This window comes from Mobula hypostoma, chromosome 11, assembly GCF_963921235.1.
Source record: "Mobula hypostoma chromosome 11, sMobHyp1.1, whole genome shotgun sequence".
NCBI lineage: Eukaryota > Metazoa > Chordata > Chondrichthyes > Myliobatiformes > Myliobatidae > Mobula > Mobula hypostoma.
Genome location: NC_086107.1, coordinates 46,512,763 through 46,537,619, shown reverse-complemented (window position 1 = coordinate 46,537,619; position 24,857 = coordinate 46,512,763). Strand labels below are relative to the sequence as shown.

Below are 24,857 nucleotides of genomic sequence, written 5' to 3'. Positions count from 1 at the left end.
AGTCATCCATGTGCTTACCGAAGAGTTTCTCAAATTACCCTAATGTACTTGATTCTACCACTGTTATGTTTTGTAATTCCAAACAATGCAGAGATTTTTACTCCCTCACGTTGCGGGACGGATGTAAGATTTAAAGAAACAAACAAATAAATAAACATAAAACTAATTGAAAGACAAGCAAGGGCACTTGAGAGATGTGTGTAAACTCTATCCAGTTAAATTCCACCTACCTTTCCTTTACTCATTTTATTAGTTGGTTAAGTTCCTGAGGTAATCTTAGACAAGCTTCATGACTGTCTACCACACTAATTTTGGTGTCGCCCACAAACTTACTACTCGTGCCACCTACCTCCTCATCTAAATCATTAATACACACTCAGTGGCCACTTTACCAGGTATCTCCTGTACCTAATAAAGTGGCCACGGTGTGTATGTTCATGGTCTTCTGCTGCTATAGCCCATCTGCTTCAAGATTTGACGTGTTGTGCATGCAGAGATAACTTTCTGCACACACTATTGTAATGTGTGATTATTTGAGTTACTATTGCCTTCCTGTCAGCTTGAACCTGTCTGGCTATTCTCCTCTGACCTTGCTCATTATCAAGGAGTTCCCACCCACACAGATACCACTCACTGGATGATTTTTTTTTGATTTCGTACCGTTCTCTGTAAAGTTTAGAAACTGCTGTGCCAGAAAATCAGGGACGATCAGCAGTTTCTGAGATACTCAAACCACCCCATCTGGCATGAATAATTACTCCACTGCCAAAGTCACTTAGGTCACATTTCTTCCCCATTTTGATATTTGCTCTGAACAACAACTGAACACTTTGACTATGTCTGATGTCTGCATGCTTTTATGCATTGAGCTGCTGCCACATGATTGCATTAGTGAGCAGGTGTACAGGTCTACCTAATAAAATGAGAACTAAGTGTATTCGACAAAAAGCAGAGGACCCAGCCATCAATCTCTCAGCGTACCACTGGTCATATCAACTTATAGAAACCAAAATGGAATGAGTTTTATCAATACTATTTAGAAATAATAAACTTACATTGTCCTACAAGCATCAATAACCCTGATCTTTTATTTAAAATGACACGTATCAGGATGAGGACTTTCCTCAGGTGAAAATTCCACAGCTCCAATTTATGGTTAACCTGCAAAATGCCACATTTCTTCACTCACATTCCAGTACCAAACCTCATCATACTAGTAAACAACAAGCACCAAGGTTACAACATCTGCTATTGTAACTCAGGAAGTCAGATACTTTGACATTGACAATTGCAGCACCGAGTAAGACACGTCAGGCAAGAGATGGGCAATTTGAACAAGGCCACGAATAATCTTTTATCTGGAAGCATGAAAAGGAAGAGGAAAGTTGGCTTATGTACATCCAGAAAACTTGCCGCCGATTTGGAACAGTTTCTTGGGAAAGTCAGGTTTTTACCAATGAAGACCATTTCAGTTCCATGCACTTTGATTACACACTGAAATTGATCTATTGTTCACTTACTCAAGACACCAAGAAATATTTATCATTGTCTAATCCTCAACCATTTAAGTACTATAGAGTTGGAAAATTAGTAAGAAAAGATAGTGACATTATTACAGTACACATTAAAAGGTAACTTTATGTGTTATTAAGCAATACTTTTATTTTTGTAATTATTAAAGGAATAAAGGGAAATGTACGGAGAAAATATACATTCATTTTTGTGCATACGTTTGTGTATGCATAGATTTAAGTATCTGAAATTGTAAGTTAATTAATTCCAAACTAATGACTGGAATTATAAGCAACACAACTGGCATAGAGATCAAATTCCACCATTTGTGTAATTTTCTATATACAGCTTACAGATCGTGAATTTGGCAACAATACAGTATGGATTTGTTGATATAGTACAAGATATATTTTCCTGAAATTGCACACAAAGTGTGGTATAAGGAAGAGGAAGGAGATTGTGAAAGCATAAACTACCTCTCTTGCAGGTAACATCTATATTTTGATGAGATTTTCAGAATGAATATCCTTAAACCTTATAGTTTAATGGTGCCTTGAAATTGTTGGAAACTTTTTTAATAGTTTTTAATTAATAATATCTGAAGTCTTTAAAATTTTGATAAATCACTCAGATCGATGCATGCTGTGGCAAAAGGCAGGTTTTACAAGTGCTTTGGAAAACCGGCCTAAAGGAAAACAGCAATTCATGATCCACATTTGATTGTCCAGGCTAACAATGTTTTTAACTTTGACCCAAGAGAATGCAAACCTCTGGTGTCTTACCTGAATATAAAATGGAAGACATCACAAGGGCGGACAGACTTAAGATTCCCATTATTAAAACAGAAGATTGTCTTTCCTGTGCTGTTGGTTCTTGCAGATCTTTAGTTTCAAAAAGTTCTTAGTTTCACTTTCATCATTTCTGCACCTTAGTTTGTGAACTATGGACTGAACCAATATAACAGTAAAGTCTTTGTAGACTGAAAGATATTTTATTCGTGGAGACACCAAATATGGTAAGGTTCTCCCTACTGATTTCTGTCAGATTGTAAGTTTCTACACAACAATTCTTTAAGTCACAGCTTAGAGATATTTCTGGAATGAACACCCACATTCCTCAAAACAGCTGAACTTTCTTTGCCTCGGTTTGGTAGATACGGAATCACTTATTAACACTGAAAGAAAACATGTTCAGGTAGGGCAGGCAACACTGAATATTGACAATTGCCCTTTTTATTTGCTGATGATCACATGCAGTGACATTCACCAATTTAAGCAATATATAAGTTTTGCTGGTCACACCACTGCCAAATCAAAAGTGGTGATGAATTGGCATATAGGAAGGAGATTGAAAATCTGGCTTTATAGTGCCACAACAACCTCTCTCTCAACATCAGCAAAACCAAAGGGTTGATTATTAACTAGAGGAGGAAGAAATTGGAAGTCCATATTCCAGTTCTCATTAGGAGATCAAAGGTAGAGAGGTCAGTAACTTTAAATTTCTGGGTGATACTATATCAGAGGATCTGCTCTGGAACCACTTCAGAAGTACCATTGCAAAGAAGACATTACGGTCCCTCTGGTTTCTTAGAAATTTGCTCAGATTCAGCATGTCATTGAAAACTTCAACAAACATCTACAGATGTACAGTGAAGAGTATCCTAGCTGGTTGCATGAAGGCCTGGAATGGAATCACACATGCCCAATTATAGAAAAGCATACAAAAATCAGTAGATACAGCCCAGTCCGTCACAGGCAAAACCCTCCCTACCACTGAGCACATCTAGAAGGATCACTGCCATGATAAAGCAGTATCCATTATCAAGGACCTCCACCAGCCAAACTATGTTCTCTTCTCGTGGCTGCCATCGGGAAGCAGGTACAGGAGCTCAGGTCCCACTCTACCAGGTTATTACCCTTTAGCCATCAGGCTCCTGATCTAGCATGAATAACCTCAACACTATACTGATGTCACAACCAATGGACACATTTTCAAGGACTCTACAACTCATGTTCACATTATTACTTATATACCCATTTATTATTGTTATAATATTAATTACTATTATTATTATTATTATTATTATTATGTGTGCTTGCCCCCACCCTGTTCGGCATATTCTTCGCAGTCATGCTGAAGCATGCCTTTGGAACATCAACTGATGGTGTCTACCTCCACATCAGATCGGATGGGAGTTCAGTCTGTCCCGGCTGAGGGTGAAAACCAAGGATCGTAAAGTACTCATCAGGGACATGTTGTGTGCAGACAACGCGGCACTGGCAACACACTCTGAAGAGCAACTGCAACGCCTCATGGACAGCTTCTCAAGAGCCTGCCAGGACTTCAGCTTGACCATCAGCCTGAAAAAGACCAACGTGTTGGGCCAAGGCATTGAGCACCCCCCTGCTATTACCATCAACAACTACGAGCTGGAGGTAGTTCACGAGTTTACATGCCTTGGCTCCACCATCACGGACAGCCTCTCCCTAGACCCCGAGGTCAACAGACGGATCAGACGAGCAGCCTCAACATTCGCCAGACTGACAAAGAGAGTTTGGGAGAACAGAAAGCTGACGACGCACACCAAGGTTGCAGTCTACAGGGCCTGCGTCCTCAGCACACTGCTTTACGGCAGCGAGACCTGGAGCCTCTACTCCAGACAAGAACGGCGTCTCAACGTCATCCATCTTCACAGCCTGAGACGAAACTTAGACATCAAGTGGATTGATTGAGTCGCTAACAATGAGGTCCTGGCCCGTGCCCAGATACCCAGCCTCTTCACCCTGCTCCAGCAACGCCGTCTCTGCTGGCTGGGCCACGTACATTGCAAGTCAGACGGGAGGATCCCGAAAGACCTGCTATATGGAGAACTGGCGTCCAGCAAGAGAGCACAAGGGCGGCTCCAACTTTCTTTCAAAGATGTCTGCAAGAGAGACATGAAGTCACTGAACATGAATGTTGAGAGGTGGGAGGACATTGTAAGTGATCACTCTCGCCGGAGGCTGGAACTACGCAGAGGTCTAAAAAGAGAAGAGAAGCTGAGGCTTGCTGCTGAAGAAAAGTGTACTGGCTGAAAAATCAGCATCAAGACAACACTGGAGGACAGTGCCTTCAAGTGCAATCGCTGCAGCCGAGACTGTGTGGGCCTCTACAGCCACAGCAGACGCTGCTCTACCAACACAGACTGAAGCAAGACTTTCCAGGCACAGAACCATGGTCTCGCAAGACTAACGGATGCCACCAATATATTTTCTCAGAGCTCAAGCTGGTAAAACTTGAGATATGGGCAGAGCCAAGCATACTCATTTCTCAATTGCTGAAAACCTTCGGACTGTTCTAGTGCTGTTTAGTATTGTGGCTTTCTAGCTACTTACATAAATATTGCTGTGTAGGCCGAATTGTTTAATGTTATTTTGTAGTGAATTTGGATGATACCACTTGTAGATGTTACAACTGAAACCATGTGTACTCTGTTCATGTTCCATTGTCTCTCAATTTCATCTTTTAATTCAGCATATTTCTGGTGTTTTTCACTTATTGATTTCTGTATGTTATGTGAGTTTGCAAATAAGTTGTTCTTGCTTGTTTATCCTGTATTAAAAAAAAATATATATATATATCTCCGGATAATTATTATGGATTGTCCTTTATGTAATCAAGGATTGCTTATAATATCTAATCACAAACCAGAGAAAATCTGCAGATGCTGGAAGGTCCAGCCAAAGGGTCTCTGCCCAAAACATCAACTGTACTCTTTTCCATAGATGCTGCCTGGCCTTCTGAGTTCCTCCAGCATTTTGTGTGTGTTGCTTGTAATATAGTGTAATTTTAGAACTCTGACTATACAACTGGATGAGGCTTGTATTTATAATAAGGTATGATGTCTTTTATGAGTTTGTATCTTAAAGCAAGATTTTGGTGAATGATGTGCCTGTGTAAGTAATCAGATTGTGTTAAACTGCTACAGGATCCTGTAATGTGCTGTGTTGTTTCTGGTTTCTCTTGGTATTTTCTGCACTTATCATCCTGAGTTTGTTGGGTTTTTAACATATTTTTGACTTCTATGTGTGTTAGCCACCTGGTTACAAGGAACCCCTCTGTTTCTGGGAAGCAGTCTCCAACTCTGATCCAGGTGTTTGACACTTCATTGTCGACATCTAGTCTGCTCAGATTGTGGGGATGTCGTCAATTAGGAGTCATGCTCATCTACAGTGATAACTTCTTCATCTTTCTGGGTTGTCCTTTCATTTAAGTTTAGTTCTTCTTATCAGAATTGCATATATTCGTATGGAGCGTGGAATTCTGTTTTTGTTGATGAAAATATATCCAGAGAAGTTTTATCTGCCTGTTGTGTAAATGTTTTGTGCCTGTTATTCCTCTTCCTCCTTCTGTCCTAGATAGTGTTAATCCAAGTGCGCTCGAGTGTACATTGAGTTTGTCATTTCATTTCTTATTTTTCTTTGTAAATTTTGCAGATTGGTTTTGGACCAAGATATTATGCCAAAGGAATGTGTTAATATGGGTATATTGAAAGTGTTTATTACCTTTGTTGTATTTTTTCTATTGAGCTCTGTTTGGCAGATTTTCTTCAACCTGATGTAAATTCATTTGTAAGTTTCCCTGTTATTGCAATATGATCTATTTACTTTGCATGTTGATATCCCAGATACTTGTATGTTTCATTTGTACTGTATCCTGCTGCTCTGTTTTATATTCCACTAGCTCTACTGCACCTTTCTTTATGTTTAAGTATAAAGTTCATGTTGATGTCTTTAGTTCTACTCTGTGAATTAATTGCTTTAGATTTACCGATAAAGGAGCATATAATTTCAAATTATCTCTGTATACAAGGTGTGTCAAGGTATAATTCATTTAGTTGTTTCTGATTTGTTACCCTATTTTCATCCAATTCAGTAATTTAGGGAGTGGGTTTAAAGCGAAACAAACCCATGGAAACCCAGGTGTAGGCTTTCGTAAATAAAGCAGCCGAGGTGCTTTCCATTTAAGGAAAACTGTAACAACAACTTTATTCTCAACCAAGCACAGAACACAAAGTGCAGTAAAAAACTTTATGTCATTACCTCATCACGTCATAGCAGACTCTTAACGTGGACCCCAGTTCAATGTAGGCGGTTCTGAATTATGTACATTTCCACCCATTATGTTACCCTACGCAGGCCCCCCAGAATCCACCAGAACCGGCATTGTGAGCCTGTCTGGAGCCTGGACAAGCTGCCCGGCTCAGGTCTGATGTTCCAAGGGTGGAAGAACAGCAGGTGCCTCTGGCTTGTCCAGACGTATGGTGACGTGCTCATGGTCATGTTGTCATGGTCCGGTCCGTGAAGTCCACATTCCGGATCATGGTCCAGTCCGTGGACTCAGGACTCCGGGTCTTCCAGCTGTCCCTGTTTGAGTTAATCATTGGCACCTGATTCCCATCTCTGGGCTTGCAATATAAGTAGCCTTGGCATTGAGTGTGGGCTGCTGGTTTGTCTTGTCAGTCCCCTTTAGAGCAATCTGCTGGTGGAAGGCTAGAGCAGCCAATTGCCATCTTTAGGCTATGTTGGGGAACCATCTCCTCATGGAGCCTTGCTGTCAGTTGTTGGAGCTGTCTTTGCGGTATGGATTTGGTTGTTTCCAGGGCCAGCTGAGTGGCTGCCAGCTTCTCCAAGCTAGGTAGGTATCTGGCTATTTCTGTAGCCAGCTGAGGTTGCTGGCTGAACTGAGACTTGGAGCTACTCTGGAGCAGAGATAGAACTGTCTGTTGTTCTTTGGTGTTTGTCTCTTCTTGTCCTTGCCTCTGTGGGGTAAGTCAGGCTGTCTTGCTGTTGCCCTGTGGGGGGGCCATGTCTTGTCCTTGCCTCTGTGGGGTAAGTCAGGCTGTCTTGCTGTTACCCTGGGGGGGGGGGGAACAAGTCTTTGCCTCTATTGGGTAAGTCTGGCTGTCCTGCCGTTACCCAACAGGTGGACCTGTCCCACCTTGGCGTGGAGGTGAAGTTAAGTCTTGGCTTGTCGTAGGATAAGTCCCAGCTCTGTCTATGTTCTGTCCTGTCTCATGTTAGTGTTGTGTTAAAGATGAGTCCTGGCTTGTCGAAGGATAAGTCTCGGCTCTATGTTGATGTTCAGTTCCCAGTCTGTCTCTCAGCTCCAGCCTCCAAGTTATCAGCTGCTGCATTTCAAGACAACAATCCCCCAGCCACGCTCCAAGAACCAAAGCCTCGAGGATCCCAAGCCAAGCTCCAAGAACCCAAGGCTCGAGGATCCCAAGCTCAAAAGCCCAAGACCCCAGCCTGCAGCCAAGCTCAAGAGCCCAGGCCTCAAGCCATGTCATGTCCTTGCCTGGTTCTGGGGTCAGAGCCTGAGGCAAGACCCAGGTTCCGGGTCCTTGTCCAGTCTTGGGCTCGGAGTCTAAGCCTTGTCTCCTAGTCCATGGTTTCTAGTCCTGGTCCTGCTTTCCCTAGCCCAAGTCTGTGTTCTTGTTCCAGTCTGCATTCTTGTCCCCGCTCCTGGTCTGAAACCTGTCACGTCCCTACTCTAGTCAAGTCCTGTTCGTTGTACTTCAGTGTCTGTGTCTCTCATCTGGGTCTGTTTCCAGCACCCCATTTGTGACACATGTTATGACTCTGGGAGCAGAATCCTTCAAATGTTGGTGGGCTAATTGAAGGCTATCTACTGAAATACATTCCAATTTACCCATGCTAACTGTGATTAAAGTCCTTTCTCTCTGTTTTAAGATGCAGAACAGGCCATCATAAGGGGATATTGGTGTGCATCATGGTCGATGAAAATGAATGAGGCAGAACGTGGGTCAACAGGAATCCAAGAGTACTGTCTATCATAATGGAAGGTAGGAATAGGTACAAAGGAATTGAGTTTACAGTGTTATGTACCCCGTAACTGGGTTGCCAAACCAGCAGAAATGGACCACTAGTTGGAGTCTGGTTTATTAGAAACTGAAAGTTTTATTAAAGGAATAAGTAGCACAGTACTAATCATAAGGATATAAATGCAACAGGTTAGTAATGATAAAACACATGTACAGAGAACTAGGGTAATAGGAATCAACCAAGCTCTATCGCAGTCTAGGGGTAAAATGATCAGTCTCAACTGACGCCGAGTTCAGTTCAGCTTAGTACAGTTCGCAGTAATCGCTGTTGTGCTGTTAGAGAATGCAAATTTGATTCAAGCAGACCTTTGATGTTCTTCGCAGTTAGCTTTCAGGTGGACCCTTTTATGTCTTCTGTGGTCGCCGACTAACCCCTCCGTTCTGGATACGACTATTCTGCGGTGAACCCGGCACCCAGGCAAGGGCGGACACACACACCAGGTTCCCACCGATCGTACCCTTCTCACCCTGTGCGTCTATGGTCGGTTCCCATGAATCAGACCTCCAAACTCCACGAACTTGTGGGGGCACACCGCTCTTCCAGGGTCTCGTTATCTCGTGATCTCATGGTATGTCGTGCCTTAGCGAACCTGTTCTTTTTATCCCCCTGCTGGGGTATTGCCTGTCTATCAAACTTCAAACAGTTCAGGTTCAAAGCAAAAGGTCTGTCAATATCTGAATTGTGTTTCTTTCTCATTACTCTCTCTCCTCCCTTATTAGCATTTTGAATGTTTCTCCATTGTCTCCCTTATCTCTCTCTCTCATTAGCATCAATCTTCTAATAACTTGGTTTGTCATCACACCCCTATCTTTCAAAGGATTTTTACTGGAGTAAAACTTATGGGCATGAATACATTACTAGATACACACTAATATACAGGGTCATCAGCTATTTGGCTAATACAGAGAAATTCAGTTGTCAACACCTTGACAGACAGTCAGCAATCACATTGACCGTTCCTTTTATATGTTTTATTTTAATATCAAGTTCCTCTAAGACCAGGCTCCAACTTAGCAACCTTTTGTTTTTATCCTTCATAGTGGCCGAAAACACTAATGGGTTGTGATCAGTGTAAATTATCAATGGTTTCCGTGCCAGACAAATATAACAAAGGTCGTCCCACACACACTTCGCATTCTTTGGCAAGAGCTTAGTAAGAGGGAGGGTAATATCCACAAAGTTTTTGCAAAACTTCTGATAGTACCCCACCATCCCCAAGAACCTTCTCAGGGCTCTCTTGTCTGTTGGGGACTTCAGAGATAGTCCGCACCTTAGCCTGCATCGGTGCCAGCTGCCCCTGTCCTACCACAAATCCCAGATGAGTGATCTTGGCATGGCCGAATTCACTTTTTGCAAGGTTCACTGTCAGGCTGGCTTCAGGCAGCTTTTTAAACAGCTCCTCTACTGCCACAATGTGCCCCTCACACGTGTCACTCCAGACCACTAAATCATCAATATACGCTTCAGTGTTCTTTAGCCCTTTTATCACTGAATTAATCATCCTATAGGGGTGTTGCTTACTAGGCTGACCTGATGTGACAACAACACCATGTACTGGCTCTTTGCATTGCCTTGGGACATCCAGACATGTGTGTAAGTGCCAGTTAATTATCTTTCTCAACGGCTTGCTCTGTTCAGGGGTTAAGGGAGAGATCTTCTCAGCAAAGCTGGCCAAAACAATAGATTTCTCCCATCTGGTCGGCACCATACTTAACTTTTCAAAATGGGTTTTCCCCTTATCACGTGGCACCCTAGCCTCATTAATTTTCGTGATAACACCGACTAGGTCTGCTCGCTTATCGTGGCAAGCTGTTAGCATATCAATAGCCTGTAATTGTGTTAGCTCACATCTACAATAGTCAATAGCATCCTTCCTCCTGTGCAGCCTGTAAAACTCTTTCATGATTCTATCGACTGTCTTCCTCACCCCAAAATGTCCACCAAGGGGTATCTTGTGGGCCAGGTTAAAAATCTCGTTCCTATAAATTTTTGGCACTACCACCTGGTGCACCACCCCCCATTCCTCATCTGTGGGCACAGTACTTGGTCTCCATTTCCTCCTTAGTACGCCCTCCTTCACATAATAGCCCACTGGCTCCCTTTTTAATTCTGCTTCGGAGAGAGCTGTCTCCGCCAAAACCATTAGCTCCTCGTCTCGTTCCTGTGCCTGTATAAATTCCTTCCTTGCTAATGATAAGTCTACCTCAACTCCCTCACTTCCTTCCGCTCCACTATGCTCCTTCTCACTTTCTAACCCCTCCTGGTACAAGGCTGGTAAAAACGTCTCAGCTAAATCTATATTCGCTTCAGCAGCCTTTCTGGACATGTGCCAAGTCACTGCACAAACGGGATAAACCTGTGAGTCCATGGGCGGAGCCTCAATGCTGGCAGGCGTGCTTGTCAGTTTTACTGCTGAGAACACATTTCTGCCAGCGAGGTCATTACCGAGTAAGACTTCCACGTCATCCATTGGTAATTCGGGCCTCACCCCTATCGTGACCGGTCCAGAGACCAAGTCGCTTTTTAGGTGTATCTGGTGGAAAGGAACTGCTTCAGTCCCTTTCCCAATGCCTTTTATCACCCTGACCTCCCCAGTCTCAGTCTCTGAACTAAAGTCTAACACCGTCTTTAAGATCAATGACTGACAACCCCCAGTGTCTCTCCAGATCTGTACTGGAACCGGGTTTAACCCCTCCTTCACCGACACCAATCCGGCCGAAATAAACTTCTCGCGCCCTTCCTGAACTTTATCAGACCTCTTCTCCCCTAGCGGTTTGTTTGCCAGCTCAATACAGCCAGTCAGAATCGTTGTTTTTCCTTTCCCCATCTCCTTCTTTGGGGCAAAGCACCTGGATGCAAAGTGACTGGTGTTTCCACAATTATAGCATACAACCTCAGGAGACTTCCTACCAAACTGCTCCCGGTCTTCCTTATCCTTCTCACTAGTCCGGGGCTTACTTTCTGACTTTTCTGGCGGACTCTGTCTGCCCTCTTGACTACACTCCTGGTAGCTTTTACTCGGGGTAAACTTCGCTTTGTGCGTTAACGCATATTCATCCGCTAACTTAGCAGTTGCGGCTAAGGTTTCTGCCTCTTTCTCATCTAGATAGGGCCTCATACCTTCAGGGACACAACTTTTAGCTGTAGCAGTCTGTCATAATCCCCATTGACCCCTTTCGAGGCGCACCAACGCTCACAATACATCTGCATCTCACGGGCAAACTCTAAATAATTACGGCCCCACTGCTTCCTCACATTCCAGAACCTCTGCTGGTATGCCTCCGGGACCAACTCATAAATCCTGAGTATTGCCTCTTTCACCACATCATACCTCTGGGCATCTTCTGCGAACAATGCTGAGTAAGCTTATTGAGCTTTCCCTTTAAGTACACTCTGAAGCAAAACAGCCCACTTATCCCTCAACCAGTCCTGACTTGCAGCGACTTTTTCAAAATGTAGAAAGTACCGATCAACATCGGCCTCCTCAAATGGGGGAACCAGCCTAACCTCCTGGGTCGCCCTGAACCCTCCACCTTGGTTTGGCATGGGGCCCTGCACTATCATCATCCTTAACTTCTCCAGCTCAAATTCCCTTTCCTTCTGCTTCTCTCTTTTGTCGCTCTAACTGCCTCTCTCTCTTGCCATTCTAACTGTTTCTCCTCTTGTTCTAGCTGCCTTACCCAGAACCCGTGCTCGAGTCTCAATTTTACCATCTGCAGCTGTACTACTTCTCCACCAGGTTTGCCCATAGATACCACCTCCAGCTCCCCGTGGGGAAACACACCTTTAGATACATAATGCTCTATGATAGCTCTGTGCATCTCCGCTCTCCTCATTGTCGGCTTCCCCTTAAAAAGATTCAACTGTTTGGCAACAATCGCCAATTCTGATTTCCTGGCATCCTCTAATGCCTCCATGGTTGGTGCCTTAGAAATTCCTCAATCTCCATTTCTTTCTTTCGGGAATTTTAACCCAATCAATTTACCTAGTCCCAAATTTGGCATTCAAAATCGCAGACAAGATCCCCACTTATGTTATGTACCCCGTAACTGGCTTGCCAAACCAGCAGAAATGGACCACTAGTTGGAGTCTGGTTTATTAGAAACTGATAAAGTTTTATTAAAGAAATAAGTAAAACAGTACTCTAATCATAAGGATATAAATGCAACAGGTTAGCAATGATAAAACACATACACAGAACTAGGGCAATGGGAATCACCCAAGCTCTATCGCAGTCTCGGGGTAAAATGATCAGCCTCAAGTGACGCAGAATTCAGTTCAGCTTGGTACTGTTCGCAGTAATCGCTGTTGTGCTGTTGGGGGTAGAGAGAGAGAGAGAGAATGCAAATTTGATTCAAGCAGACCTTTGATGTTCTTCGCAGTTGGCTTTCGGGCAGACCCTTTTATGTCTTCTGTGGTCACTGACTGTGACCCCTCCATTCTGGATACGACTGTTCTTCTGCCGTGAACCTGGCACCCAGGCAAGGGCAGACACACACACTAGGTTCCCACCGATCGTACCCTTCTCACCCTGTGCGTCTATGGTCAGTTCCCGCGAACCAGACCTCCAAACTTCCACCAACTTGTGGGGGCACATCACTCTTCCAGAGTCTCGTTATCTCATGATCTTGTAGTGTGTCGTGCCTTAGTGAAGTGTTCTTTTTATTCTCCCTGCTGGGGTATCACCTGTCCATCAAACTTCAAACAGTTCAGGTTCAAAGCAAATGGTCTGTCAATATCTGAATTGTGTTTCTTTCTCATTAATCTCTCTTCTCTCTTATTAGCATTTTGAATGTTTCTCCATTGTCTCACTTATCTGTCTCTCTCTCTCTCATTAGCATCAATCTTCTGATAACTTGGTTTGTCAATACAACAGAGAAGGGCAGAAATTAGGAATAAAATCACCTGGCAAGGAAACCATGTTTCTGAGGCTCCGTACGTCTAGGGTGAATGCAATTTTGGCCGTGCTAAACCCATGAGGTTGGGATATCTCACCCACCCAAATCCCAGTTTGTGTGTATACTGTGTGATTTACTGCCCCCACCCCATCGTCGTTGGCAAGAAATAACAGACCGTACACTGCATACAATTACAAAGAACGTGTAATTAAGAATGTTAACTTAAGCTACCCATTATTAAAGAAAAAAAACAAAAGGGCCCATCATAACTAAACAGTCAAATGTGCACATAAGTAGGAGCTCATCTTGCAGTTGTCTAACTCACACACTGGACCCTTGGTCTGCGTGAAAGGACACACCACCTTCCAAATGTCGCTTGAAATCCATCTTGAACAAATGGGTTCTCCCACGGGAGTATTGGTCCTTCCTCTTTGAAACCAGTTATCTGCACAAAGCACCTTGTGCAACAGGGACGGCATCCTCAGCCATCTTCCCTCCTGTCTTCTCCCAGCTCCCGCCAAAAAGAGGTCGACCCACACCTGTGTCCTTCAAAAAAAAAATCCTCTCCCCAGTGTTCTCTAGAACCTTCTCCCAATTCCACCATCCTGATTGGTTGACACCACATTCCTAAGTTGAACAACAAAGCCCCTTATATCAGCCCAAACCCAAAAAGGCTGACAGTAGAACAGACTGCTCTTACAGAACTGCTAAGATGAAATATCTACAGCACAGCAATTAAAAACTTAACAGGGTGTTACACCAGTAACTGTGGGTCTGAGGCTATAGGGGGAGATTGACCAAGTTAGTACTTTTTCTTGGAGCCTAAGAGACTGAGGGGAGCCTTATGCAGCTGGACAATATTATGAGGGCTCTGGATATGGTGAATGCACGAAGTCTTTCTCCCAAGGAAAGGGAATCAGTGAGAAAGGCATAGGTTTGAGATGGGAAGGGAAGATTTGAAAGGGACCTGAGCAACTTCTTCACACAGAGTCAGATGTATATGGAACAAGCTGACAGAAGTTGTTGAGGCAGGACCAATAACAATTTAAATAAAATTTGAACAGGTCCATGGGTAGAAAATGTATAAGGGATACAGACCAAACACAGGCAAATGTGCTGAACTGTGATGTGCATCTTGGCACGAGATGGACTGAAGGACATGTTTCTGTACTGTATGGCTGCCGTGTAGCAACGTGCCAGAAGCTATATTCAAATCAGCCTTGGGCTACAGCACAGGTCCCATCTTTGCTTTATTTGATAGTCATCTTACCGAACTACTTACAGCAAATTACAGTGCACCCCTGCAATACAGGAGGGATGCATACCTAGAGAGCAAATGGTTCATTACAGCAGCTCTTATTTTAGTTAAGTCGAATTAAAATACGCTAACTTAAAGAATGCAGGCAAAGTTCAGGGTTGTATATTCATATAAAATTGCTCATTCTCCAAAATCACCACGCTCGCTTTCACCCGCGAGCCGATCAGCCATCGTGGAAATCGGGACGCCACAGCCCGATGCATGTGCACGCCCAGCCTTAGCCGCGATACCTACTGGAGCAAAAGGGCAGGGCAGCTCTATTTTGAGGGGTCACATTCTGCTAATCACCATCAGCATGTGCAGGGTTGGGACAGATCTAACTGCCGCCTATCAATAAGAGATAATTAAATCTTATTGTAATGACGTACTTCGAGACACCCATAAACCCCTTTGCTGCAGTCAAAGGACTGCGGTAACTATATCATGTCCACTCAGGAGAGCATCAACCACATCATCAAGAACAGCGGTCCCCAACCACCGGGCCGCAAAGCATGTGCTACCGGGCCGCAAGGAAACAATATGAGTCAGCTGCACCTTTCCTCATTCCCTGTCATGCACTGTTGAACTTGAACATAGGGTTGCCAACTGTCCCGTATTTGCTGGGACATCCCATATATTGGGCTAAATTGGTTTGTCCCATACGGGACCGCCCTTGTCCTGTATTTCCCCCACTATGAAACCTTTCGTGCTGAAATGGCGTAAAGCAAAGAAGCAATTACCAGTAATTTACATGGGAAAAATTTTTGAGCATTCCCAGACCCAAAAAATAACCTACCAAATAACACATAAAACCTAAAATAACTCTAACATATAGTAAAAGCATTAATGATATGATAAATACAGCCTATATAAAGTAGAATTAATGTATGTACAGTGTAGTTGGGAAGATTAAGCCAAAACCGATTTGTGAAAAAAAAATCGGCATGTGCACGTCATGCATGCGCCCACAGGTGCCCACGCAAGGCTTCATGGTCATGGTAGTCTTTCTCAGGGTAAAGATGAGTGTCCCGTCAACACACACAAAAAAGCTGGTGAATGCAGCAGGCCAGACAGCATCTATAGGAAGGGGTACTGACGACGTTTCGGGCCAGGATCCTTCATCAGGATTTGACTGCTACTTTTGTCCCTTATTTGGGAGTGAGCAAGTTGGCAACCCTAACTGTAAAAGACATTGTTACGTACCCCGTAACTGGGTTGCCAAACCAGCAGAAATGGATCACTCAGTTGGAGTCTGGAGTACTAGAACTAAGTTTTATTAAAGAAACAAGCAACACAGTAATCGAAAGGATAATAAATGCAACAGTTCACTGATGATAAACACACATGTGCACAAAATTAGATAACAGCATCAATCAAGCTCTATCGTTGTCTAGGGGTAAATGACCAGATTTCAAAATGACTCAAAGTTCAGTTCGCAGTAATCGTTGCCATGGCGATGGACAACGTGGGGGAAGAGACAGAGAGAACAGGAACAACTGATCATTCAGACATGGCTTCACTCACAGACCGGCGAGATTGCTCACAAACAGCTTTTGGGCAGGTCCTTGGTGATGTCACCTGAGGTCACCGACTGTGACCCCTCCTCCAGATGCGGTCGATCCTCTGCAGTGAACCCGGCACCCAGGCAAGGGCGGACACACACCGGGTTCCCGCTGATCGTACCTTTCCACCCTTGTCGTTGTCTGATACTTCTCACCCACTCGTGAGAGGCGCACCGCTTCCAGGGTCTCGTTACCTCGGGTGGCGTGTGTCCTGTCTTAGCGAACCTGTCCCTTTTTATCCCCCTGCTGGGGTATCGCCTGTCCATCACTTCAAACAGTTCAGGGTTCAAAGGGGGGAGCCGCTCCAGACAGCTCTCTCTCCCACATCCCTTCATTACACATCTCCAGACGCTGCTCCATTGTTCCTTATCTCTCCTTCCCCTGAGGGCAGGTGGCAGACCAACTGCTGATGCCACTGATGCTAGACCAGGCCAGCAAACATCTTAATTTTATGTGTATTCTCGTAACAACATGTTGAGGTGAGTTTAACCCTACTTGAACAACCACCCCCCCCACCCCCCGCTGTCAGCCGGTCCACAAGAATATTGTCAATATTAAACCAGTCCACAGTGCAAAAAAGGTTGGGGACCCCTGCTCAAGAATAATCAACCTCCTTTGGTGTTACTGCTTCATATCTTCTATCCAGCATTAGGGTAAAAAAAATGGTCAGCCTAATTATGCCACTTTGCTATGCATCGTTCTTCTTTCATAAACTGAGGTTTTCTACTTCAGTTTCCAAAGCAAAGAGATAGCAATAGCAGTCAGGAAAATGTAATGTTCATTCTGGTCACATCAGACGGCACTACCTTTCTCTCAAAGGGTGCCCCAACGGGTCACCCCATTGTCCAGTTTTCGATAATTTTCTGATTCGCAGCTTTGCCATGGTCTCTCTCCACCCTTTCTGTACTTTTCTATAAACCCACCAACCCTCTAAAATATTAACACTTAAACACTTCCCATGTCTCCCTAATTTTTTGAGGTAATTCTAAAGTGAGAACTTCAGCAGCTGAAAATGCAACCACTATCCATGCAGTGAGTAAACTCTCGAATAACTTAGAGCCAAAACTGAAGAGCTGGAGATATTTCAAAGTGTATGGGGTTGGGAAAGAGTAGAATAAGGGAGAGAACATTTTGAGAAAAAGAAAATGGTGCAAAATTAAAGTTCTGCTTAACAATGCAATTGACTGTCTCCACACTACCAAGAAGGTTATCAAATAAATTTTTTTCTGATTATAACTTAACCAGAGACAATTTGATTCAATGAGCATAGACAATAGATGCAGGAGTAGGCCATTCGGCCCTTCGAGACAGCACCGCCATCCACTGTGATCATGGCTGATCATCCACAATCAGTACCCCGTTCCTGCCTTCTCCCCATATCCCTTGACTCCGCTATCATGAAGAGCTCTATCTAGCTCTTTCTTGAAAGCATCCGGAGAATTGGCCTCCACTGCCTTCTGAGGCAGAGCATTCCACAGATCCACAACTCTCTGGGTGAAAAAGTTTCTCCTCAACTCTGTTCTAAATGACCTACCCCTTATTCTCAAATTGTGGCCTCTGGTTCTGGACTCCCCCAACATCGGGAACATGTTTCCTGCCTCTAGTGTTTCCAATCCCTTAATAATCTTATCGGTTTCAATCAGATCCCCTCTCATCCTTCTGAATTCCGGTGTAGGCAAGCCTAATCGTTCCAATCTTTCAACATATGACAGGCCCGCCATCCCAGGAATTAACCTCATGAACCTGCGCTGCACTCCCTCAACAGCAAGAATGTCCTTCCTCAAATTTGGAGACCAAAACTTACACAATACTTCAGGTGTGGTCTCCCCAGGGCCCTGTACAACTGCAGAAGGACCGCTTTGCTCCTATACTCAACTCCCCTTGTTATGAAGGCCAACATTCCATTAGCTTTCTTCACTGCCTGCTGAACCTGCATGCTTGCTTTCAGTGACTGATGAACAAGGACACCTAGATCTCGTTGTACTTCACCTTTTCCTAACTTGACAACGTTCAAATAGTAATCGGCCTTCCTGTTCTTGCCACCAAAGTGGATAACCTCACATTTATCCACAATAAATGGTATCTGCCATGCATCTGCCCACTCACCCAACCTGTCCAAGTCACCCTGCATTATCACAACATCCTCCGCACATTTCGCACTGCCACCCAGCTTTGTGTCATCTGCAAATTTGTGAATGTTACTTTTAATCCTTTCATCTAAATCATCAATGTATGTTGTAAATAGCTGCGGTCCCAGCACCGAGCGTTATTGTACCCCACTAGTCACTGTCTGCCATTCTGAAAGGGACCCGTTAATCCCTACTTTTTTTTCCTGTCTGCCAACCAATTTTCTATCCATGTCAGTACCCTGCCCCCAATACCATGTGCTCTAATTTTGCACACTAATCTATGTGGGACCTTATCAAAGGCTTTCTGAAAGTCCAGGTACACTACATCCACTGGCTCTCCCTTGTCCATTTTCATAGTTACTTCCTCAAAAAGTTCCAGAAGATTAGTCAAGGATGATTTCCCCTTCGTAAATCCATGCTGACTCAGACTGATCCTGTTTCAGCTATCTAAATGTGCAGCTATTTCATCTTTTATAATTGACTCCAGCATCTTGCCTACCACTTGATGTCAGGCTAACTGGTCTATAATTCCCCGTTTTCTCTCTCCCTCCTTTCTTAAAGGTGGGATAACATTAACTACCCTCCAGTCCTCAGGAACTAATCCCGAATCTATTGAACATTGGAAAATGACTACCAATGCGTCCAATCACAGGGATGAAGGGTGCAAGTCTTAATGAGAATACTTCACCCTTTACCAATTAAAATGGGGAAACCACTAAAGCCATGATCAAATGTAGAAGGAGTATAATACCTCCAGTCCAACTAACCAAGCTGTCAAAGCAAGCACCTCCTACTCCACCTGGGTAGAGTTTGCAGGAACCACATTGGCCTCAACAATACCTCAGAAATACAGGGGTTGCAAGTTAGCTTCAACCCCGAGGAATTGCCAAAGAAGGGGTAAGAACAGGCACAGAGGGGAGAGGAATTCATCAAGACAAGCTACAGCAAACAAAAACCACTTCACAATCCAATTGGAATTATGATAAATTTTGACTGGTGTCAACCAAATCCGTAAGTGGCCCAATTATATAAATTTAACAAACATAAATGAAACAATAACCTGAACATCCTATTTTAGAGGCAGAAAATGTTTTTATGGGTGGGCACTCTAGTTAGGGCGTACTTAAAAATGTATAATCATACCACAAAAGAAATATCACAAACAAGAGAAAATCTGCAGATGCTGGAAATCCAAGTAACAGAAATTGCTGGAGGTACTCAGCAGGCCAGGCAGCAACCATGGAAAAGAATACAGTCAACGATCTTGCTGAATGGTCTCGGCCCAAAACATCGACTGCACTTTAATCCCTAACTGGGTTGGCCTGCTGAGTTCCTCCAGCATTTTGTGTGTTGCCACAAAATAAATAACCCATCCACGTTTTATTTGAAAGAATTGGACAATAAACAAACTGCAAAAGTTTTAAGCTTCTTTGTATGATTCTAGAGAATGATCTTTTAAAGGAAACCTTACTCCAGACTCCATTTTATGCCCCGCCGTTTAAACCTTCTTTACCCAGAGGAGAGGAGTAACTGCACGCTGACACCTTACCTGCCGCAGGGGTGAGCCACACAACAATCAGAAACAACACCAGGGGTCCCGAAGCCCCTGACCACCGGTATCGCCGCGACCTCGCCCGAGCGCGGCTGGAAGGAAAACCCAGCTCCGCTGCCATTTCAGATGGGAAAACAACTGCTTTCACTTTCGTATTCTTCACGTGGTTTGTTCGGGTAAATACCCATCATCATAGAATATGTTTTAATTTAACCATACTGTCTTGTCAACCGCCATCTCCGCAAGACTGGCTGTATACATTGCATTACCCTTAATGTTGTAAGGACGTATCGAAAACTGAGGCTGCAGTCTTAAAGGTGGGCGAAAAGCGGTGTCGAGGAAACGAGGCTGCGGGGTGATGGTGACCCTGCTCATCCATGGAGAGAGAGAATCATTCAGCGCTTCGGGAGGCGGCGACTGCTGCCGATCCAGCGCCTCTCATGCTCGACCCTTTACCAAAATAAAACCTGTGACCAGAGCCCGCCAGGGACCCCTGCGTTCCGTGATGGGAATTTTTAACATTAGCTGGCCCTGAGACCTTTCTACTGGTAATCCATAACCAATCTACCTAGTCTGGCTCTTATTCTTCATTTGTTTGCCTGCACTTGACCTATCTAAATACATCACTATAAAATGCATTCTGTTATTTTTGCAACCTGAATATACTTATTTATGGAATGATATGTCTGGATGGCTTCTAAACAAAAACTTTTCACTAAATCTTGGTGTTGGTGTTATTGTCACATACCAATACCAGTGGTAGCAATCATGCTGTTGATAAAACGCAAGGGTGTCTGATGTTCAGCAACACTGTAGCCCTGCTGGTACCATATTCTGGCTCTCTAGTCAAGTCTTGGGAGCTCCCATGTGCAGGCATGAAATTAAGGAAATCAAGTGGTGAAACCTCTCATATTTCATGTGTCTGTCAGATGACAAGCAAATGTGTCTTCCTTTGGGTTTGTTTTGAGAGAAAACAAATAAAAGTGGAGATACTGGAACACAAAACAAACAACATCTGCAGAAAGAGAAATCACTTAATATTTTGGGTCAGGAATGAGAATCCTTGCCAAAGTTGAAGAATGAGGGGTGTATTAACATCATCTGGCGTTGATGTAGTTTTGCACAACAACCTTGCTCTCAATATCAATAAGACCAAGGAATTGACTGTGGACCTCAGGAAGGGGAAGGATGAAGAACACACTCCAGTCCTCATCGAGGGGTCAGCAGTGGAAATGGTAGGTGGTTTCAAGTTTTTAAATGTCAACAACTCTGAAGATCTATCTTTGGCCCAACGTATTGATGTAAATAAGAAGAAAGCAGGCCAGCGGCTATATTTCATTAAGATTTTGAGGAAATCTTTTAATGTCACAAAGACTTGAGAAAATGTCTACTGATATGTGCTGGAGAGCATTCTGACTGGTTACATCACAGTCTGGTATGGAGGTGCCAATACACAGGATCAGGAAAAGCTGCAGAGGGTTGTAAACTCAGCCCGCTCCATCATGGGCACTAGCCTCCTCACCATCAATGACATAAGGCCATAAGATGTAGGAGCACGATTAGGCTATTTGGCCTATGAAGTCTGCTCTGCCATTTCATTACAGCTGATCCATTTCCCTCTCAGCCCCAATCTATAAGACTATAGGACATCTTCAAAAGGCGTTGCCTCCATCGTTAAGGACTCCCACCACCCAGGACATGCCCTCTTCTCATTACTACCACCAGGGAGCAGGTACAGGAGCCTGAAGTCACACCCTCAGTTTTAGGAACAGCTTCTTCCCCTTGGCCATCTGAATTCTGAATGGTTGATGACCCATGAATACAACCTCGCTATTTTGCCTTCGTTTTGCAGGGCTTGTTTATTCTTATATTTCTTACTGTAACTTATTGCTTTTTAAATGTTTTGCACTAAAATGCTGCTGACAAACTGCAAATTTCAAGACCAATGTCAGTGATGATAAAGCTGATTCTGATTCTGGGATTGAGCTGTTGATGAACTGAAATCATTAGTCATGAGCTTTTAAGGCTATCCAGCCCCCACCCTGCTCCCCATTCTCTCTGCTGCTCGATGGCAGAATCGATTGCAATGACACGTCCAAATGCCGGGTTGGGCTGAGGAAGTAGAATATGTGCAGGAGCAGCCTGTGCCCCAAACATCTCCATGCAGCATAGAATGGCACAGAGAGCATATGTGAGAGATGGGATTAACTCCCAAGAAGGGTTTCAGTGCTGGTGTCTAATAACAATTCCATCTGAATGAGGTTCAGCCTGATCAGGCCTGACCAATCATGACCCTCATGAACACCTAGTATTGTCATGCCATGTCAATGTCATTTGTACACTCTCGTATTACAATTGATACATAACATGAGAGAACAGAAGTAACAATAAAGCTGCAGGGGGTTGTAAACTCAGCCTGCTCCATCATGCCCACTAGCCTCCTCACCATCGACGACGTAAGACCATAAGATGCAGGAGCACGATCAGGCCATTTGGCCCATGAAGTCTGCTCTGCGATTTCATTATGGCTGATCCATTTCCCTCTCAGCCCCAATCTATAAGACATAGGACATCTTCAAAAGGCGATGCCTCCATCGTTAAGGACTCCCACCACCCAGGACATGCCCTCTACTAATTACAACCACCAGGGAGCAGGTACAGGAGCCTGAAGTCTCACACTCAGTTTTAGGAACAGCTTCTTTCCCTCGGCCATCTGAAATCTGAATGGTTGATGACCCATGAACACAACCTCGCTATTTTGCCTTCATTTTGCAGGCTTGTTTATTCTTATTTTTCTGACTGTAACTTATTGTTTTTTTTAATGTTTTGCAGGAGCAGCCTGTGCCCCAAACATCTCCATGCAGCATAGAATGGCATGGAGAGCATATGTGAGAGATGGCTCATATTGTATGAGATTAACTCCCAAGAAGGGTTTCAGTGCTGGTGTCTAATAACAATTCCATCTGAATGAGGTTCAGCCTGATCAGGCCTGACCACTCCTGACCCTGGCCCCCTGAACTCCTAGTATTGTCATGCCATGTCGATGTCATTTGTGTACACTCATATTACGATTGACAATTGATACATAACATGAGAGAATAGAAATAACAATAACTTATTTTACTTTGAGCAAGAATATTGGGAAATCATGAATACAAGAGATTCTGCAGATACTGATAATCTTAAGCAATACACACAAAATGCTGGAGGACCACAGCAAGTCAGACAGCATCTATAGAAGGGAATAAGCATTAAATGTTTTGGATCTGAATGAAGGGTCTCATCCTAAAACATCGATTGTACATTATATTCTCCTCTACAGATGCTGCCTGACTTGCTGAGTTCTTACCACAATTGAGAAATTGCATTTTTATAGTAATAAACAGAAGAGATTCTGCAGATGCTGGAAATCCAGAGCAACACACAAAATGCTGGAGGAACTTAGCACTTTCACAGTATCTTTTCTGATCATACAAAATAGTATTGCAGCTAATACAATACTTGAGATCTTTAGCGGCTACAATGTTCTGGAAAGGAAATAGTTTATTTTTCTCTCTGCTTTACAGTTCAGATCACGAATTTAATTATTAGACAAGCTTAATTAGTAAAGAACAACATTACGCTCTGAATCTTGGCTAAATATGTTTCAGGATTAATTGTAAAATGTTTGAATAAATGTACAATTTCGGCCTTAACCTCACAGAAGGAAAATAATCTGAATGTGAACTAAATAATTAATTCTACACTGGCATACTGGGTGGCAGTGTTAGCAGTGAGGAGGATGCTAAGAGGATGCAGGGTGACTTGGATAGGTTGGGTGAGTGGGCAAACTCATGGCAGATGCAATTTAATGTGGATAAATGTGAAGTTATCCACTTTGGTGGCAAAAATAGGAAAACAGATTATTATCTGAATGGTGGCCGATTAGGAAAAGGGGAGGTGCAACGAGACCTGGGTGTCATTATACACCAGTCATTGAAAGTGGGCATGCAGGTACAGCAGGCAGTGAAAAAGGCCAATGGTATGCTGGCATTTATAGCGAGAGGATTCGAGTACAGGAGCAGGGAGGTACTACTGCAGTTGTACAAGGCCTTGGTGAGACCACACCTGGAGTATTGTGTGCAGTTTTGGTCCCCTAATCTGAGGAAAGACATCTTTGCCATAGAGGGAGTACAAAGAAGGTTCACCAGATTGATTCCTGGGATGGCAGGACTTTCATATGAAGAAAGACTGGATGAACTGGGCTTGTACTCGTTGGAATTTAGAAGATTGAGGGGGGATCTGATTGAAACGTATAAGATCCTAAAGGGATTGGACAGGCTAGATGCAGGAAGATTGTTCCCGATGTTGGGGAAGTCCAGAACGAGGGGTCACAGTTTGAGGATAGAGGGGAAGCCTTTTAGGACCGAGATTAGCAAAAACTTCTTCACACAGAGAGTGGTGAATCTGTGGAATTCTCTGCCACAGGAAACTGTTGAGGCCAGTTCATTGGCTATGTTTAAGAGGGAGTTAGATATGGCCCTTGTGGCTACAGGGGTCAGGGGGTATGGAGGGAAGGCTGGGGCGGGGTTCTGAGTTGGATGATCAGCCATGATCATAATAAATGGTGGTGCAGGCTCGAAGGGCCGAATGGCCTACTCCTGCACCTATTTTCTATGTTTCTATGTTTCTATACTGAGTGCATCAATATCCTTGTTTTTTTTTAATTAAGTTACTGAAATGAAATAGCAATTGTTAGACTGTTGGAAAATGTTCTGAGGAAAGGATATTATTTTGGAGTCATCTGACTTGCACATTTTGGCTTTTATGTCTCTTATTGCCAGAAGGACGCTCTTGCTCAAATGGAAAGATGCGGCCCCTCCTACTCATGCCCAATGGTTACGTGATGTGATGTCATGTTTAAATTTAGAGAAGATTCGATGTTCAATCTCTGAATCTAGTCAAGACTTTCAAACATTGTGATAAAATTACTATATTTCAATGTTACGAATTAATTAATTTGTATGAATATAGGGTAAGG

At 43.6% G+C, this 24,857-nt stretch overlaps 1 protein-coding gene and 1 long non-coding RNA gene across 6 annotated transcripts in view; one reads left to right on the top strand and one right to left on the bottom strand.

Annotated features, from left to right (window-relative positions):
* Positions 1-2,713, bottom strand: part of LOC134353701 (uncharacterized) — a 46,866-nt gene extending 44,153 nt beyond the window's left edge. The window contains exon 1 of one of the 4 annotated variants that reach the window (XM_063061979.1): positions 2,295-2,713. In XM_063061979.1, the coding sequence (XP_062918049.1) occupies positions 2,295-2,346 (52 nt within the window). In that variant the 5' untranslated portion in view covers positions 2,347-2,713. The remainder of the gene's footprint in view (positions 1-2,294) is intronic. The other 3 variants (XM_063061977.1, XM_063061980.1, XM_063061978.1) reach the window with 3 other exon arrangements.
* On the top strand, positions 1,868-24,783 carry LOC134353703 (uncharacterized). 2 transcript variants are annotated; one of them, XR_010019661.1, is made up of 3 exons: positions 1,868-1,999; positions 8,247-8,359; positions 24,661-24,783. It is a non-coding gene; the product is annotated as an uncharacterized LOC134353703 (long non-coding RNA). The 2 variants fall into 2 exon arrangements; XR_010019660.1 differs by lacking the exon at positions 1,868-1,999 and adding an exon at positions 7,002-7,188.
* Positions 24,784-24,857: the final 74 nt, after the last annotated feature.